At 44.0% G+C, this 16,494-nt stretch overlaps 1 protein-coding gene across 3 annotated transcripts in view; it reads left to right on the top strand.

Moving 5' to 3' along the window:
* The window catches only part of RNF170 (ring finger protein 170), a 50,052-nt gene that overhangs the window by 20,142 nt on the left and 13,416 nt on the right, over positions 1-16,494 (top strand). For 2 of the 3 annotated variants that reach the window (XR_012639624.1, XM_074953626.1), the window contains exons 4-7: positions 4,240-4,315; positions 5,498-5,606; positions 13,037-13,112; positions 15,038-15,111. Coding sequence is in view for 2 of the 3 variants with exons in the window: in XM_074953626.1 (XP_074809727.1) it covers positions 4,240-4,315; positions 5,498-5,606; positions 13,037-13,112; positions 15,038-15,111 (335 nt within the window). In the remaining variant the exon portion in view is untranslated. The remainder of the gene's footprint in view (positions 1-4,239; positions 4,316-5,497; positions 5,607-13,036; positions 13,113-15,037; positions 15,112-16,494) is intronic. The other variant, XM_074953625.1, reaches the window with a different exon arrangement.

Raw genomic sequence — 16,494 nt, 5'->3', positions numbered from 1 at the left:
GGTCTTCTGTGAATCTTCTCCAATTTATCAACATCCTTCTTGAATTGTTGGCATTAGAACTTTTCACAGTATTGCAGCAGTCACACCAGTAACAAATATAGAGGTAAAGTAATTTCTACTCCCACTCAAGGTTGCCCTGTTTATATGTCCCACAACATGTTAGGTCTTTTGTCAAGAGTCACACTGGGAGCTCCTACTCAGCTGATTATCCACAACCCCCAAATCTTTTTCAAAGTCACTGCTTCCCAAGATAGAGTCCCCTGTCCTGTAAGTATGGCCTACATTCTTTGTTCATAGATGTATACATTTACATTTAGCTATAATAAAATGCATATTGTTTGCTTCAGCCCAGTTTACCAGGTGATCCAAATTGCTTTGAATCAGTGACCTGTCCTCTTCATTATTTATCATTCCCCCAATTTTTGTGTTATGTGCAAACTTTATCAGTGATGATTTTGTTTCCTTTCAGGTCATTGATAAAAAATGTTAAATAGCGTAAGGCTAAGAACCAATCTCTGTGGGACATCACTGTAAACAAACCTGCTCGATAACTATTCCCCATTTACTTAACAAAATGTTAAGTCATCCATCAACACCTTTTCAGAAAATACTACATGTTTAGTTCCGCAAAGTTAACTTTGCTACTGGTGAATCCTAAATTTTTGCATTTGACTCCGCTTTTAACTATATAACCTTAATTACTGGCAAAAAAGAAATTGCATTTGGTTAAGTCACTATGTAAATGGTCTTAAGGTCTTTTTTGAGTATTTTGCTCTGTCTGAGTGGGACATTTACAGTCTCCCACATACGAACTGTCCCAGCAGAAGTCATAGTACTTCTGGGGGCATTCTGCGCCAAAAAATTAAAAATCTGCGCACAATGTTTTAAAATTCTGAAATTTTTTTTTCAAAATAACACTACATAATCATGCCAGATTCAATTATTTTGATAATTTATTTCAATTATCAGCAAGTGTGTCTGTAACAATATGGACACAGATAAAAATTCCCCCAGGAGTAGAGTTAAAGAAACCCCTATGACACCCCAGTTCCTGTTTCTCTGTCTCCACCCCGCCCGAGCCCAGCTGCGGGGACCCCCCCATTGCCAAGACACCTGCTCGCTTCCCACCAGAGCCCAGGGATCCAGAGGGAGAAACAGCCTGATGCTCAGTCCCAAGCTTGCATGGAGTTTCATGTGCCGCCCTCTCCTTCCCTCAAGGTATGCTGGGAACTGCAGCTGCCAGGAACCCTCTAGCTCCCTCTCCTTCCCCCCGCAGCAGTGTCTTCTATGTGCAAGCTGGGCTCTGCCAAGTCCAGTGGCCCCTAGTGGCAGCTAGCAGCTAACCCCATTTCTGTGGGGGAAAGGTAATTCTGCACACACAATGTTAAATTCTGCAAGATCGTGCAGTGGCGCAGGATTCCCCAGGAATATCATAGGACAGTAGTCCTGTCCCTTCCAGCCCATTGTGCAGGGAGAACAGCAGTTCAGCCAGGCACCTTGGCAGTGTGATTGTACACTAAGGTGTCAGAGATGGAGTAGCTCTTTCTTAGGGTATGTCTATTCGCGTCTAGTCTAGACACGATAAATTGATCCCCAAGCACTCTCCCGTTGACTCCTGTACTCCATGAGAGGCTCAGGCAGAGTTGACGGGGGAGCAGCAGCAGTCGACTCACTGCAGTGAAGACACCGCGGTGAGTAGATCTAAGTACGTCGACTTCAGCTACGTAACTTAGATCGATTTCCCGCCCCCACTTAATGTAGACCAGGGTTTAGGCTCAGCTAAAACTCTTAGCAGATTCCCATGTAGCATGCTCACTAGCAATATTTCATAGAATCATAGAATATCAGGGTTGGAAGGGACCTCAGGAGGTCATCTAGTCCAACCCCCTGCTCAAAGCAGGACCAATCCCCAACTAAATCATCCCAGCCAGGGCTTTGTCAAGCCTGACCTTAAAAACTTCTAAGGAAGGAGATTCCACCACCTCCCTAGGTAACGCATTCCAGTGTTTCACCACCCTCCTAGTGAAAAAGTTTTTCCTAATATCCAACCTAAACCTCCCCCACTGCAACTTGAGACCATTACTCCTTGTCCTGTCATCTTCTACCACTGAGAATAGTCTAGAACCATCCTCTTTGGAACCACCTCTCAGGTAGTTGAAAGCAGCTATCAAATCTCCCCTCATTCTTCTCTTCTGCAAACTAAACAATCCCAGTTCCCTCAGCCTCTCCTCATAAGTCATGTTTCAATTGCTTAGATTTTATTTTGCTTTAATTTTTAATCTTTTTCCAAAACCAAGCAAAGGCACTACTAAAATGGGAAAAGTATGTTGTTTTTCAACATGGCCAAACTTTAAAAACAAGAAAAACCACACACAACTGAGAGAATTGTGCGACACGAGAACAAGTGGATATAAACTGGCCATCAGGAAGTTTAGACTTGAAATTAGATGAAGGTTTCTAACCATCAGAGGAGTGAAGTTCTGGAACAGCCTTCCAAGGGAAACAGTGGGGGCAAAAGACCTATCTGGCTTCAAGATTAAACTCGATAAGTTTATGGAGAAGGTATGATGGGATAACATGATTTTGGCAATTCATTGATAACTATTCATGGTAAATAGGCCGAGTGACCTGTGATGGGATGTTAGATGGGGTGGGATCTGAGTTACTACAGAAAATTCTTTCCTGGGTATCTGGCTGGTGAATCTTGGTCACATGCTCAGGGTTCAGCTAATCGCCATATTTGGGGTCGGGAAGGAATTTTCCTCCAGGGCAGATTGGAAGAGGCCCTGGGGTTTTTTTCGCCTTCCTCTGTAGCATGGGGCACTGGTCACTTGCTGGAGGATTCTCTACACCTTGAAGTCTTTAAACCATGATTTGAGGACTTCAATAGCTCAGACATAGGTGAGAGGTTTATTGCAGGAGTGGGTGGGTGAGATTCTGTGGCCTGCATTGTGCAGGAGGTCAGACTAGATGATCATAATGGTCCCTTCTGACCTTAATCTCTATGAATCTATTCATTTTGCTCAAACTTTCAAAAAAAAAAATAATTCACCTGTTAGTAAACACCAAACATGGCGGTTTCATCCCCAAAGGTAAATGTTTTAGAAAATACGGAGCAAATGAAAACGGACTTATAATAGAACTTCTTTGCAACTTCAACAATACTCAATATAATACTGAAAATTCTGTTATCTCTTGTATAAGATTTTTAGCTGAGCTTAATGACACCACATTGATAAAGAAAGATTTCCATGAGGCCTGCTCAAGTCTGGGAAAAAGTGATGAATGTTTATCTCCACCCATCTCTCATCAGTCCTCAGTGCAGCCCTTCCTTCTGATTCTCCTTTTAAGTATTCTGTATTTTTATCATGTCTAACCTCTACTCTTGTTGCTGCTGGGTCATCAATGGTTTCTTTTATGTTTTTAATGCTGGGAGTAAGTTATATGAGATCAGTGTTCAAAAACAAATGAAAAGCCTGCCATTTCTTCTCTTGAGTGTTATTTTGTAATCCTTCAGATAGCAAATAAAATAGATTTTAAAAAAAGAGGATACTTCAACTCTACAATAATAAATGAGTATATATGCATGCAGCGAAGGGAAAAATCATTAAGGCATAATTATGTTTCCAGCAACAAAGGAGTTACCAATGGAAAGAAAAAATTTTATAACTTATTTCTGAGTTAACTAATATATATTTACAAGTAACTTGATTTTTTACACAATAAGGATTTTGTTTTCATTTATTAAAACTGATAATTTTCAGCCAAAGTTGTTCTTGATGATTGATCATAAGAAGGGTGTTTTCCTTTGACGAACGGTCACAGTGCCACATGGCTTACAATATCCGTGAAACCTTCTGCAATACATTGATCATGCAGATTTCAGAGTAGCAGCCGTGTTAGTCTGTATTCGCAAAAGGAAAAGGAGTACTTGTGGCACCTTAGAGACTAACAAATTTATTTGAGCATAAGCTTTCATGAGCTGTACTCACGAAAGCTTATGCTCAAATAAATTTGTTAGTCTCTAAGGTGCCACAAGTACGCCTTTTCTTTTTATTGATCATGCAGTTTCCTTAATTACGCTAGAATTTTCTTAAAAATCCATTACACTGAGAGTGAATGTGGTTTTTTTTTTCCCCCTCAGTTTCAGGTTTTATTTTTTAAATCAGTTTGTTTTTAAAACTTTGTTTTTCTGTGTTCTGACAGTCATTGTTCTTTCACTTTTTCCCCCTCTCACAGAAATGAGCATCAGAACATTCATCCAGACAACCAAGAACTAGTGAGGGCACTTCGGCAGCAGCTTCAAACAGAACAGGTACCATGCTAGGTGTTGGAAATGGCCATCCATGTAATAATATGTGGTATAGATCTGTTCCTTTACTGCTAAAGTTTAAAAGAAATTCTGAAACACATCATTCTAGAAAAAGAAAATGTGTTCATGTCCATTGTATAAACTCCATTTGCTGCAGATAGACTTATCAAAACTAGCTTCAGTTATTGGTGAAGTGACAAATTTCTTGTATGGATATCATGATAACCCCTTAAAATTTTAGGTCATAGTTAAATGTGAAAGGGCCTGTGAGATCTATCCCCCCTGTTTCTCAAACTGGAATCCATAATCTCTTTCAGAAGAGCCTTAAAGAAGCACAGGACAGTTCCAAGTTTCCCCACACGGGGACGTAAGTTAGATTACAGTGCATGCTCCCTGCACAATAACATAGAGCCTGGCAGTAGGGGGTCAGGAAGTCAAATCTGGAGTCCAGTTTGCAGCTATGGAGCAGGGACCAGAAGCATTTAGACTAACAAGCTAAGCTTCCTAGAAAATAGCACAGCAGCCAAGGCCCACTGAACTGGGGTGATGAGCCACTCAGGCCAGCTAAAGACATTGGCCCGTTCCCTGGCACATATGGGGAGATTCTAGGCTGGGATGCCTATGACAAAACCATGGAAGGAATCCAAGGATTAGCCAAGCAATCATCAACATGCTGGAATTGTTAAAGTTCAAAGTTAACTATCCAGCATCTGAGCTTGTCATCAAGAGGTACATAGGCTGCTTCTACAATAGGGCCTGGGGCCAACATTTATTATTGTAGCTAATGCCTCTCGCCTAGTATAGACAGGCTTTTGTGAGTAGTGAATTGGAAGCAAGTTTTTTGAGTGTCACTCACACTTTAGTGCACCTTAACTAAAGGTTTCTGGTTGTTAAATATAGGATCACACGGTTCTATTTTCATTGTCCTTAATTAGATTGAAGTGTATGCTATATAGAACAGATGGAAGAAAATAATGTGCTTGTTGCACAATACCTGCTTACTGAATTAATTTTTCAATTTAAATATTATTCTGTTCCTGCTCTTATTTAGTTTTAAATTTGAGTCATCTGTGTCTGACTTCTAGCAAGTGGAGAATATATTCTGGGTTTTTTAAAACTCAAGTGATCTTCTAAATTGAAGTTAATTCCTGAATAATTTAAGAAATTATTTTTTTGTCCCAACAGGATGCATCTGCTGGTGATAGACATCGTTTCTATACTGACATGTCCTGTCCAGTCTGTTTACAGCAGGCTACATTTCCCATCGAAACAAACTGCGGACATCTTTTCTGTGGTAAGTAAAAATGATCAGAGAAAATTAACAATTCTGACATTTAAACTATCATTATCACCATTCGGTTAGAGAGTTAAGATCCCATTGAGATGATCAGGGCAGGTCACACCTCTCTGAGGACAGAACCTCCCCTCCTTCCTTATTTCAAAGCCCCTGATCTGGAGGTGCTGTCCCTGCAGTTCCCATTGGCCACAGTTCCCAGCCAGTGGGAGCTGCAGTGCCGGCACTCAGGGCAGGGGAGAGTGTGGAGCCCCCGTGGCTGCCCCTACACCTAGGAGCTGGAGGAACATGTTGCAGCTTCCCGGGAGCTGGGTAGGGAGCCTGCCAACCGGATTTTTAACGGGGTTGACCAAAGCTACCAGGGGCCCTTTTTAACCGGGTGTTCCGGTCAAAAACTGGACATCTGGCAACCCTATGTGAAATTTTTCACAGCCCTGAGCAACGTATCTAGGTCAACCTAAGTTTTAAGTGTAGACCAGCCCTTAGTCCACAGCAACCTGGGGAGTTAATTTACCCCTCATTAGTGTCTCACATACTGTCCTTCTGGCCACTACTGCCATGCCCTAACAGTTCCCTAGTCTAGTGCACATTGATCTACCCCTGTTTCAAAGCAGGGTAGATCAGAAACGCTAGGGAATTGTTAGTGCGCGGCTGCGGAAGCCAGACAGATACTTAGTGTGCAGCATGCTAGTACTGGGTAGATTTACATTTCAGCTTGCTGCGAACTTAGTGTCCATGTAGACAAGCACTAAGGCTTGGTTTTGAGTAGGAGAAGTAGTCGAGTTTAAGTACCCAGAACTTTAGTCAAGTTTAAGTACATTGTTCCAGCTGTGCTCTTATCAGAGCCATGTAGGCCTTGTCTACACCTAAAACTTAGGTCGATCTAGCTACCTTGCTCATGGCTGTGAAAAATGTCATGGTCTTTGCAATGTAGTGAAGTCAGCCTAACCCCCATGGTAGATGCAACCTGGCTGTCAACCTAGCTACCGCCTCTCAAAGAGATGGATGTATTACAGTGACAGCCCCTGCCGTTGCTGTAGTGTCCATGCTACAGCAGCACAGCTGTAGTGCTTGTAGACATACCCATAGAGAGGGTCTCCTGCCATGAGGGTGACCAGATGTCCTGATTTTTGGGTCTTTTTCTTATATAGGCTCCTATTACCTCCCACCCCGTCCCGATTTTTCACATTTGCTGTCTGGTCACCCTACCTGCCATCCTCCTGTGTGCCTTGAGGCCTTTGTGTATATATACGTATATAGCACAGACATATTACACTTTTCCTCCTTAGCACGTTGCAAATTTGTCTGATTTGTCCGGGGTCTTGTTCTTTTGGAGAGGCAGAAGGAAAGAGGCAGTGGGGAAGGGTAACCCAAGTGAATATATTCATATGTAGTGCTCCAAAAGTTAATGAAAATTACTCTCCCAGTGACTTATTTCTGAAGGATAGTTGGAAACCGAGGTTCTTAGGTAACAGTGTAGTGCATGAAGTTGTCTTGTTGACCTTAGTTTATTGGACACTACCTGCGGGAAGGGACTCTCTATCCTTTTCTCCACGGGCCTCCCCCCCACTGTATTTCATAGAATTATAGACGATTAGGGTTGGAAGGGACCTCAGGAGGTCATCTAGTCCAAACCCCTGCTCAAAGCAGGAACCAACACCAAATCTTCCCGGCCAGGGCTTTGTCAAGCCGGACCTTAAAAACCTCTAAGGATGGAGATTCCACCACCGCCCTAGGTAACCCATTCCAGTGCTTCACCATCCTCCTAGTGAAATAGTTTTTTCCTAAAAGCCAGCCTAGACCTCCCCCACTGCAACTTGAAACCATTGCTCCTTATTCTGTCGTCTGCTACCACTGAGATCAGCCTAGCTCCATCCTCTTTGGAACCCTCCTTCAGGTAGTTGAAGGCTTCTATCAAATCCCCCCCCCCACTCTTCTCTTCCACAGACTAAACAATCCGAGTTCCCTCAGCCTCTCCTCATAAGTCATGTGTTACAGACCCCTCATCAGTTTTGTTGCCCTCTGCTGGTCACTTTCCAATTTTTCCACATCCTTCTTGTAATGTGGGGCCCAAAACTGGACACAGTACTCCAGATAAGGCCTCACCAATGTCGAATAGAGGGGATCGATCACGTCCCTCAATCTGCTGGCAGTGCTCCTACTTATACAGCCCAAAATGCTATTAGCCTTCTTGGCAACAAGGGCACACTGTTGACTCATATCCAGCTTCTCATCCACTGTAACCCCTAGGTCCTTTTCTGCAGAACTGCTGCCGAGCCATTTGGTCCCTAGTCTGTAGCAATGCATGGGATTCTTCCATCCTAAGTGCAGGATTCTGCACTTGTCTTTGTTGAACCTCATCAGATTTCTTTTGGCCCGATCCTCCAATTTGTCTGGGTCCCTCTGTATCCTATCTCTACCCTCCAGTGTATCTACCACTCCTCCCAGTTTAGCATCATCTGCAAACTTGCTGAGGGTGCAGTCCATGCCATCCTCCAGATCATTAATGAAGATACTGAACAAAACCGGCCCCAAGACCGACCCTTGGGGCACTCCACTTGCTACCGGCTGCCAACTAGACATGGAGCCATTGATCACTACCCGTTGAGCCCGACGATCTAGCCAGCTTTCTATCCACCTTATAGTCCGTCCATCCAGCCCATACTTCTTTAACTTGCTGGCAAGAATACTGTGGGAAACTGTGTCAAAAGCTTTGCTAAAGTCAAGGAATAACATGTCCACTGCTTTCCCCTCATCCACAGAGCCAGTTATCTCATCACAGAAGGCAATTAGATTAGTCAGGCATGACTTGCCCTTGGTGAATCCATGCTGACTATTCCTGATCAGAAGAAGCAGCAGCCCGTTCGGGCTCCAACCACACTTCTCTTGGAGTGCCTGAGACCCATGGTATTGTCAGCAGCCTCAGCCACCATCACCTCAGTGCAGATTACAGGCTTGGTACTGACAGCAGGCTTTGTACTGCAGGACTTCCAATTTCCCCAGGACCTGGCTGCATCTGACATGCCCGATTCTCTGGTGCTTGGCTCCTATGTTCTTTTTGTACCAAGGACATCGAGATTGCCTGAAGTTCATCTGGTACCGATGGTTTCACCTCAAATTCCTTCAGGCACTTCACCATTCCAGAGTGGGTTTGAGGATGAGGATTCTGATGAAGACGTTGCCTTGGTGTCCCAAATATCAGTTCAGGTCTCTCCCCTCGCTTCTGTAGAGGCCCCTTTCCAGAGGTCTCTGACAAGCCTATAACCACTCGTGGCACAAGATTGCAAGCACCATCTTGCTTGTATGAGCGCCCACGGGTGCCTTCTAAGCCTTCTGCACCACCTCCTTGGCCACATTGGGACCCTTGATCAGTCTATCGTCAACAATATTCCAAGACATCGAGCACCACCCATCACAGAGAGACAACCGGCATGGCCTGCTCCCTCTAGGAGACCTGACCCTCAAGAAGAATCCTTTGAGGAGCAGGAAGCTCGAGCTGTTGATGAGGTCTCTCCTACAGCCAATATCTCCTCTTCATGTCCGGATGAAGCTATCATTTGTCCTCCTCCTTCCTTGGCGGAGAATTTTAAGCAGTTCCAGGATCTGGTCAAGAGAATTGCTGACTTGTTGCAATTAATTCAAGGAGGTTAAAGAACCTCATCATACGCTGCATGTTATCCTTCGTTTGACCTCATCTGCCCACATAGCTTTGCCTGTCAATGAAGCCCTTCTGTACCAGGTGCTCCTGTTAGGCCTGTCATCTGCCCCAACTTCTGAGGTTATAGATCACTTCAAGTTGGGCCTGCAATTGAACATTCAAAAATCCACTTTGACCACTGTGCAAAACTTAGAATTCATAGGAGCTCTGCTTGATTCAGTAGCAGCAAGAGCCTACATTCCTCTGCATAAGTTTGTGGTCCTTTCCAACAAAGCCAGTGCAATTCAACTCAGCCCCCATACTGATCAAGCCCTCTGATCAAGAACTGTTTTCAGTTGTTAGGGCACATGGCAGCCAGTACCTTTGCCAGAGACCCCGCAAGATTCCAAATCCATTGCCATCAGGGTGGCTCGGGACTGTTTATTCACCAAACCGACACAGTTTAAATGTACATCTTTCCATATCCACCTGCATAAAACAATCCCTCAACTTTGGTAGAAAGACCGTTACAATGTCTACTCAGAAGTCCAATTTGCACATCCTCCCCCAGCGGCTGTCATAAAGACAGACATCTCTCTGCTATGGTCGGGAGCACATCTAGATCCAGGGCAAGTAGGCGTCGCAAGAGACTATGTTACACATCAACATCCTGGAACTCAGAGTGGTTAGATACCCCTGTCTCCAGGTTTTGCCACTAATTGCGCAATCTCATAAAGGTCATAAAATCATAGGGTTGGAAGGGACCGCAAGGATGCAGGATTTGTTTGGACTACATATCATGCATATTTATATCGGCAAAGAGGCACAAGATCCCACTGCGTCAAACCTGTCAAGCTTTGTAATTGGTGCACACAACCAGGTCTTCATCACAGCAGCCTATCTCCCAAGGATTCAACATGTGACTCTGGATGCATTCAGCAGGCACTTCTTCCAAGACAACAAGTAAGAAATAGGATACAGCAAATCATACCAAATATTCTGTCAGTGGGACACCTCTCAGATAGACTTGTTTCGCCACAGTTTTGTGCTCAGTTTTGCTCGAGAGGCAGACTGGGTCACAGATCTCTGGGGATATTTTTCACCTTCATTGATCGTTGAATCTCCTTGTACGCATTCTCATCAATTCCTCTAGTTCTCCTCAAAGTACAAAAGACAAAACCGGAGTCATCCTAATAATTCTGACCCTGTCCCAGATTAACATGTTTTCCTTGCCTGATACAGCTGGCCATTTGCTCTCCAATCACTCTCCACACTGCTCCTCATCTCCTCTCCCAGGAAGACAGGATGATCCTTCACCCCAGTCTTGCAGTGCTTCGTCTCAAAGCACGGTTGGCCAATGATTCATGGGTCTAGACACAGTCTGCTCAGAGGAAGTAAAAAGAATTCTATAACACAGCAGGAAACAGTTCTACTTGCTACACAGACTTTCAAAAATGGACAAGATTTCTTTCTTGGTGTGACCTCAGACATATTCCACCAATGACCTCATCGCTGCCAGATTTATTGGACTACATCCTAACACTAAAAAGTTTAGGACTATCGCTGAGCTCTATTAGAGTCCATCTGGTGGCCATCATGGCTTTCCGCTCTCCAGTACAGGATTATTCTGTGACAGATTTATGTTACCAGTCTGCCTGAGGCATCAGGTGATCAGGCTGAGGCCACAGGATCATTACGGGAGGGAATGAAGGAGCACACCAAGTGACTAAATTTTAAAGCTTTATTAATAAAACAGCGGAGGGTGCTGGGTTCTCCCCACGTCACTCAGGGGAAGAAAGAAAGCATTAATGCCCATGCCCTAACCCACTTTCTTACCCACACACGTACGACCCGAGGCTGGCCAAGCCTGGGTGTAACGTCAGAAGAAGAGGGGGAAGGGTGGACGGGAGTTCTGTCCTGTGCACAGGCTGCCCAGGGTCCACTGTGGATCTCTGATTTGCTTCAGCTCTCAGGAGGGTTTTAAGTCCTTAGGTCTTTTGGGGGCATTTTGTTTAGGGACCATTGTTCCCTGTGCTCTTTGAACCAGTCCAAACCGGCCTTCCGTGGCTTCCTCAGCTTTCCCAAAACACCCTGTTGTTTCCCCCACGCTGGCCTTCACTGTCTCACTAGTTTTCACAGCCCCTGCAGTTCTGTTCAGCTGAATCCTCGCTGGTCGGGGTTGAAATCCAGGCTCCTGTCTTTCTTGGCAGGCAGCCGAGAGTAGGTCGTAGGTTGTGTGCCATGGCCTTGGGCTGGAGTTAGCGTCTTGTCTTCGGACCTAGCTGGAGCGTCGAGTTAACCCGTTCCCTTCTCTCTTCCTCCCTGTACGGCCTCTCATAACCTGCAAAGGAACCTTTCATTCCACACTTACACCTTTAACCCTTCCCAAACTGCCTTGCGATGCCTGCAACAGCGTTAGCAACATACAACGCTGATCTGCCTCCCCAGGGAACCCCCTGAGGGAGGGGGCCATTGGGTTGTGACAATTCCATTTTTCCCCATCCCATGACAGTGAGGTTCGTCAGGGGACTAGGAAATGTCTATCTGCCAGTCAAACACCCTGCTCCTATTTGGAACCTCTACCTGGTCCATAAATGCCTTGCAAGATCAGTTTGAAACGATGGATACCTGCTCACAGCTCCATTTATGAAAGAAAGTGGCATTCCTGATAGCCATCACGTCAGCGCAACGGGTTGGGGAAATAGCGGCCCTTACGGCATTTCCCTCCCTTTTACAGTATTTTTTAAGGACAAGGACGTGCTACGACCCCATCCAAAATTTTTACCTAAAGTTTCTTCTGAGTTCCATATTAACCAACAAACAAAAGGCCCCCCCCGCCTCCCCCCCACTCTCCTGCTGGTAATAAATAGCTCACCTTTCCTGATCACTCTTGTTACAGTCTGTATGGTAACACCCATTGTTTCATGTTCTCTGTGTATATAAAATCTCCCCACTATATTTTCCACTGTATGCATCCGATGAAGTGAGCTGTAGCTCACGAAAGCTTATGCTCTAATAAATTTGTTAGTCTCTAAGGTGCCACAAGTACTCCTTTTCTTTTTATAGATAATCAAGAAGCATTATTGCAGACCCTTGACATCAGACCTTCTGTCTGGTTAGAACTAAACCCTTTAGAAAGACCCTCAAATTGTTTGTCTCCCTTGCAGATAGATCTCAAAACAGGCTGCAGTCTCTAGTCAAAGACTTTCTAAGTCGCTATCTGGCTGCAGTAATTCTTGCTACAAATCTTGTAATATTCAAACACCTTTGAACATAGCTACTCGCTCAAGGTCCATTTCCATCTCTGCAGCATTTCTCAGAAACATGCCCATTATTGAAATATGTAAGGCTGCTGCTTGGGTGTCTTTACATATATTTGACGAACAGTACACAGTAGCTCACAACTCTGCTTCTGATACTGTTTGGCTTGGCTGTACTTTCTTCTATGCTAAATTCGACTCTGAAGCGCCCCACCCAACCCTGCCTTAGAGGGAACTGCTTGGTAGTCACCTAGAGTGGAGCACCCATAAGGACACTACTGGAAGAAGAAAAAATGATTATTCACTGTGTGCAGTAACTGAGGTTCTTCAAGATTTGTATCCCTACAAGTGCTCCAGTACCAGCCCTCCTTCCCCTCTACTTTGGAGTTCTCTGCGGTGGAGCTTGGTGGTAGAGAAAGAACTGAGGGCGGTTCACCCACCCAGTGCTATGTAACAATGGCTCAGGGCACGGGGCTGAGTAGCACGCATCTGTGGGCCAGTCAGACACTGCTAAGAGAAATCTCCAATCAAAGGTGCAGCGGGCGCTAGCACGCCTCCAGTGGAGCACCGTGCGGGACACATCTTGAAGAACCACAGTTACTATACAGGGTGAGTAACCATTTCTAAAGTATCTTAAATTCCTTAACTTGATCTGAAGAGAAAAACAGTTTTTCATAGCATAATACTATTAAAAACAAAGAACTTTATGTATAACTTCTTGAGAAAGTGTCTGGTAATAGATAGTGTCTAAAATTACATTCTAAAGTATTTTTTTTCTGTGCTACCAGTTTTTAAATCAAAATTTCCACTCATCTGCAAATATGTTTGATTCTGTGTCCTTAAAGTTTCTAAACGTGGAAAAAATTAACTCAGAATTAACTGAAAATTAATTCAGAATTAACGGAAAACATTTTTTAAAATAAAACGGGGGGAGCTGAGGTGGCAGTTTTGTAAACACATGTAGAAAAAAAAACTAGCAAAACTCTGGTTGGTGTCCTCATCCAGGACAACACGTTTACACTGAAAAATTGAGGTCTTTAAGAATTATGCTAAAACTTACAACATTCACATCCTTGGCTTACTTGAGGTATCTGTAGGGGTAATTTTATTTTGTTACATTATGTTTATCATTTTGATTTCCCCTCCTTCAGATTCCCAACATTTGAGATTCTCAAACAAGGATTCTTTATCTGTCTTCATCTCGTATCCATGGGGCTATCGTAACTTATACATTATCTGTTCATCGAGAAAAGTTAGTTGGTGCAGAGTTGGAAAAGATTAAAAGGATTCAGATTTTTCCGGACAGCTCAAAACCTGTGTAATTTCAAAGCTTGAAACATTAGGGTTTTGTAACAAGCTGAATTTTTATTTCCTGTAGTTTTCCCAGCTAAACTTTACCTTAGTAAAGGCTTTTAAAACTAATCATTTTCAAATTACAATGATGTAGAAGCTTTTTGACTCCTCAGTTAACATATATGCTCTTGACCAGGATGGATTGATTTAAGTCAGTGCAATTTAAATCACCCAGTTTAATCATAATTTAAATCAGTAAGCTGAAAACCTTTATTTAAATAATGTATTCTAATCGTGTTCTGCATTTGTACTTTTTAGTTATTTTCCTAAAGAAAAGTTGATTTTCATTGGTTGTTAGCTATTAAAACGTTGATTTTCAGTTAACCATAGCCTTTACACTGAGGCCTTGTCTACATTGCCACTTTACGGTGCTGAACCTTTCTCACTCAGGGGTGTGAAAAACACACCCCTGAGCGATGCAAGTTTCAGCGCTGTAAAGTGGCAGTGTAGACAGTGCACCAGCACTGGTAGCCACACTCCCAACACTGGTAGCTACTCCCGTCGTGGGGGTGGGTTTTTTACAGCTCTGGGAGAAGTCTCTCCCAGCTTTGGTGCCGCAACTACACAGCCACGTTAAAGCGCTGTCGTGGCTCCTGGGAGCTTCCAGCCGCCGACCCTGCTCCCCGGCTGGAGCGCTGGAGCAGAGCTCAAGGGCTGGCTTAAAATAACTGGCAGTCCGGATCCGGTCCATGGGCTGCAGTTTGCCCACCCTTGGCTTAGCCAGTGACTTCCACAGTTCTGTGGTTTTACTTTCTTCAAAAAGTGTCAGCAAACGTATTGCTTAACATTATTTTTATGTTTATTTTAAATGATTTTTAAAAGTTTGGAGTTGTCAATTTCAAATTTAATCTTAAATGGGTTTATTTTTAAAATATAAAATCAATTTTTTTATTTGTTTTTCCACCCTGCTATAGAAGTTAATGTTGAAATTGAACTGTATCAGAATTTATTAACTGAATTGCATCTGGAATTTGGATAAATTTGGTTTTACTATATGCAGTTAATATTATATAAAAACAGCCAGTTATGCCTAAAGTACTTGAGCCTAATATTTTAATAATCCATTACCGGTTTTCTTGGTGCCTAATATTTTGTTCTTGCTGAAATAATTGTTTTAAATCAAAAATGTCTAACAGTGTAAAATTTAAATCATTACAGCTTTTGATATTTACCTCCATTAGGTACGTGCATTATTGCATACTGGAGGTATGGCTCGTGGCTGGGTGCCATCCGTTGCCCGATCTGCAGACAAACGGTAACACTTTATATCATCAAAGACCCGATGGTTCTGATTCCAAATTTAGGCCCGGATTCTGAAAACACGCACTCTCATGCTTACCTCTAAAAATAAGTAAGGGATGGCATAGAGGGAAATTGTGAATGGTAAGACTCTATTGGGGGAAAGGGGAAGGATATAGGCAGGCATGTGAGGGACAGAAGAACTGGTGGTGGAGAGCGTGGAGGGAAAATGTGAGTGGGGCAAGAGTCTGAGTGGGGAAGTGAGAGGGAGACCAGGAGGGGGGAGAGAGAGAGACAGAATAGCAATAAGGTCAGGGGAGGTGAAAGTCTTTTGTCAGCTACACACCCACACCCACACACCAAGAGATTGGAAAGGGTTAGCAGAGTGTCTTTCTGAGCAACAGCAGGGAGGCCTACATTTCTGCATATGTATTTAAGCTTGAATTTTGAACCTGAAATGATCACTTATATTTTTGGTGGGAAGTGCTTCCTCCAAAGGCTCAAAAACAAGAAAGCAAATTAAAAAAAAAATAAATAAAACACAAAAACCTAATCCTTTTTTTAAAATCTCTCAATGTTTGGATGGTCTGGTAAAGACCATCTCTCAGCAACCAGGCTGTGAAGGTTCCCGCTGGGAAGAGCAGGGTTACACTCCAGCTGGAAGGGCTGGAGTGGCTGTCCAGGGACAAAAGAGGACAGAGTGTCCGGATATGGTTGAAAGTGCCGTGGTGTGGTACATGGGGCATCATGAGATGAGATGTCGGATGATCATAATGATTATCTGCACTGGGAATAATGAATGGTAATGCTCAGAGTGAGTCTACAGGCCCTAGCCCATTAAGGTTCCCCTTGACTGGAAAGCTGGCCATCTCACACTTCCTATGGGTCCAGCTCTTGGCCTCTGGAGATGAGAGTAGATAAGGTCATCTGCTGCTCCCCTGCCATCAGCCCTCTCTGGCCCTTGGCTATGGTTCTCTGGCTTAGAGGCAACTCCTTCTGCTCTTCCCTGGCCTTCAGACCCCTCTAGTCCTGGATCTGACTTGGGGTCACCAACCAGCTAACCCCTCTTGCTGCTCTCCTGCCTTCAACCTTCTCCCAGGAACCATAATCAGTCTCCTGGCTCTGGCCCTTCATCTCAGGAAAGTCTGCCGGCTAGTCTTCCCAGGTCTTCACCCTTTTCAGCCTCCTGGCACTGGCTAACCCCTCCACTGGCTCCCTGATAATTCCTCCCTTGTTCCAGGGTGGGCCTACAGAGAGCTCTCTCACCATATCTCTTTCTTCCCCAGACATCCTTTTTTATAGCTCAAAGGGCCAGTATCACCCTGTACACCTCTTTCCAATGGACTAAAGCATCCATATCTAGCCATGGAAAGTGACGAGCTATTTCATCTTAAGCCTG

This window comes from Natator depressus, chromosome 5, assembly GCF_965152275.1.
Source record: "Natator depressus isolate rNatDep1 chromosome 5, rNatDep2.hap1, whole genome shotgun sequence".
Taxonomy (NCBI): Eukaryota; Metazoa; Chordata; order Testudines; family Cheloniidae; genus Natator; species Natator depressus.
This window is presented reverse-complemented; position numbering and strand designations above follow the sequence as displayed.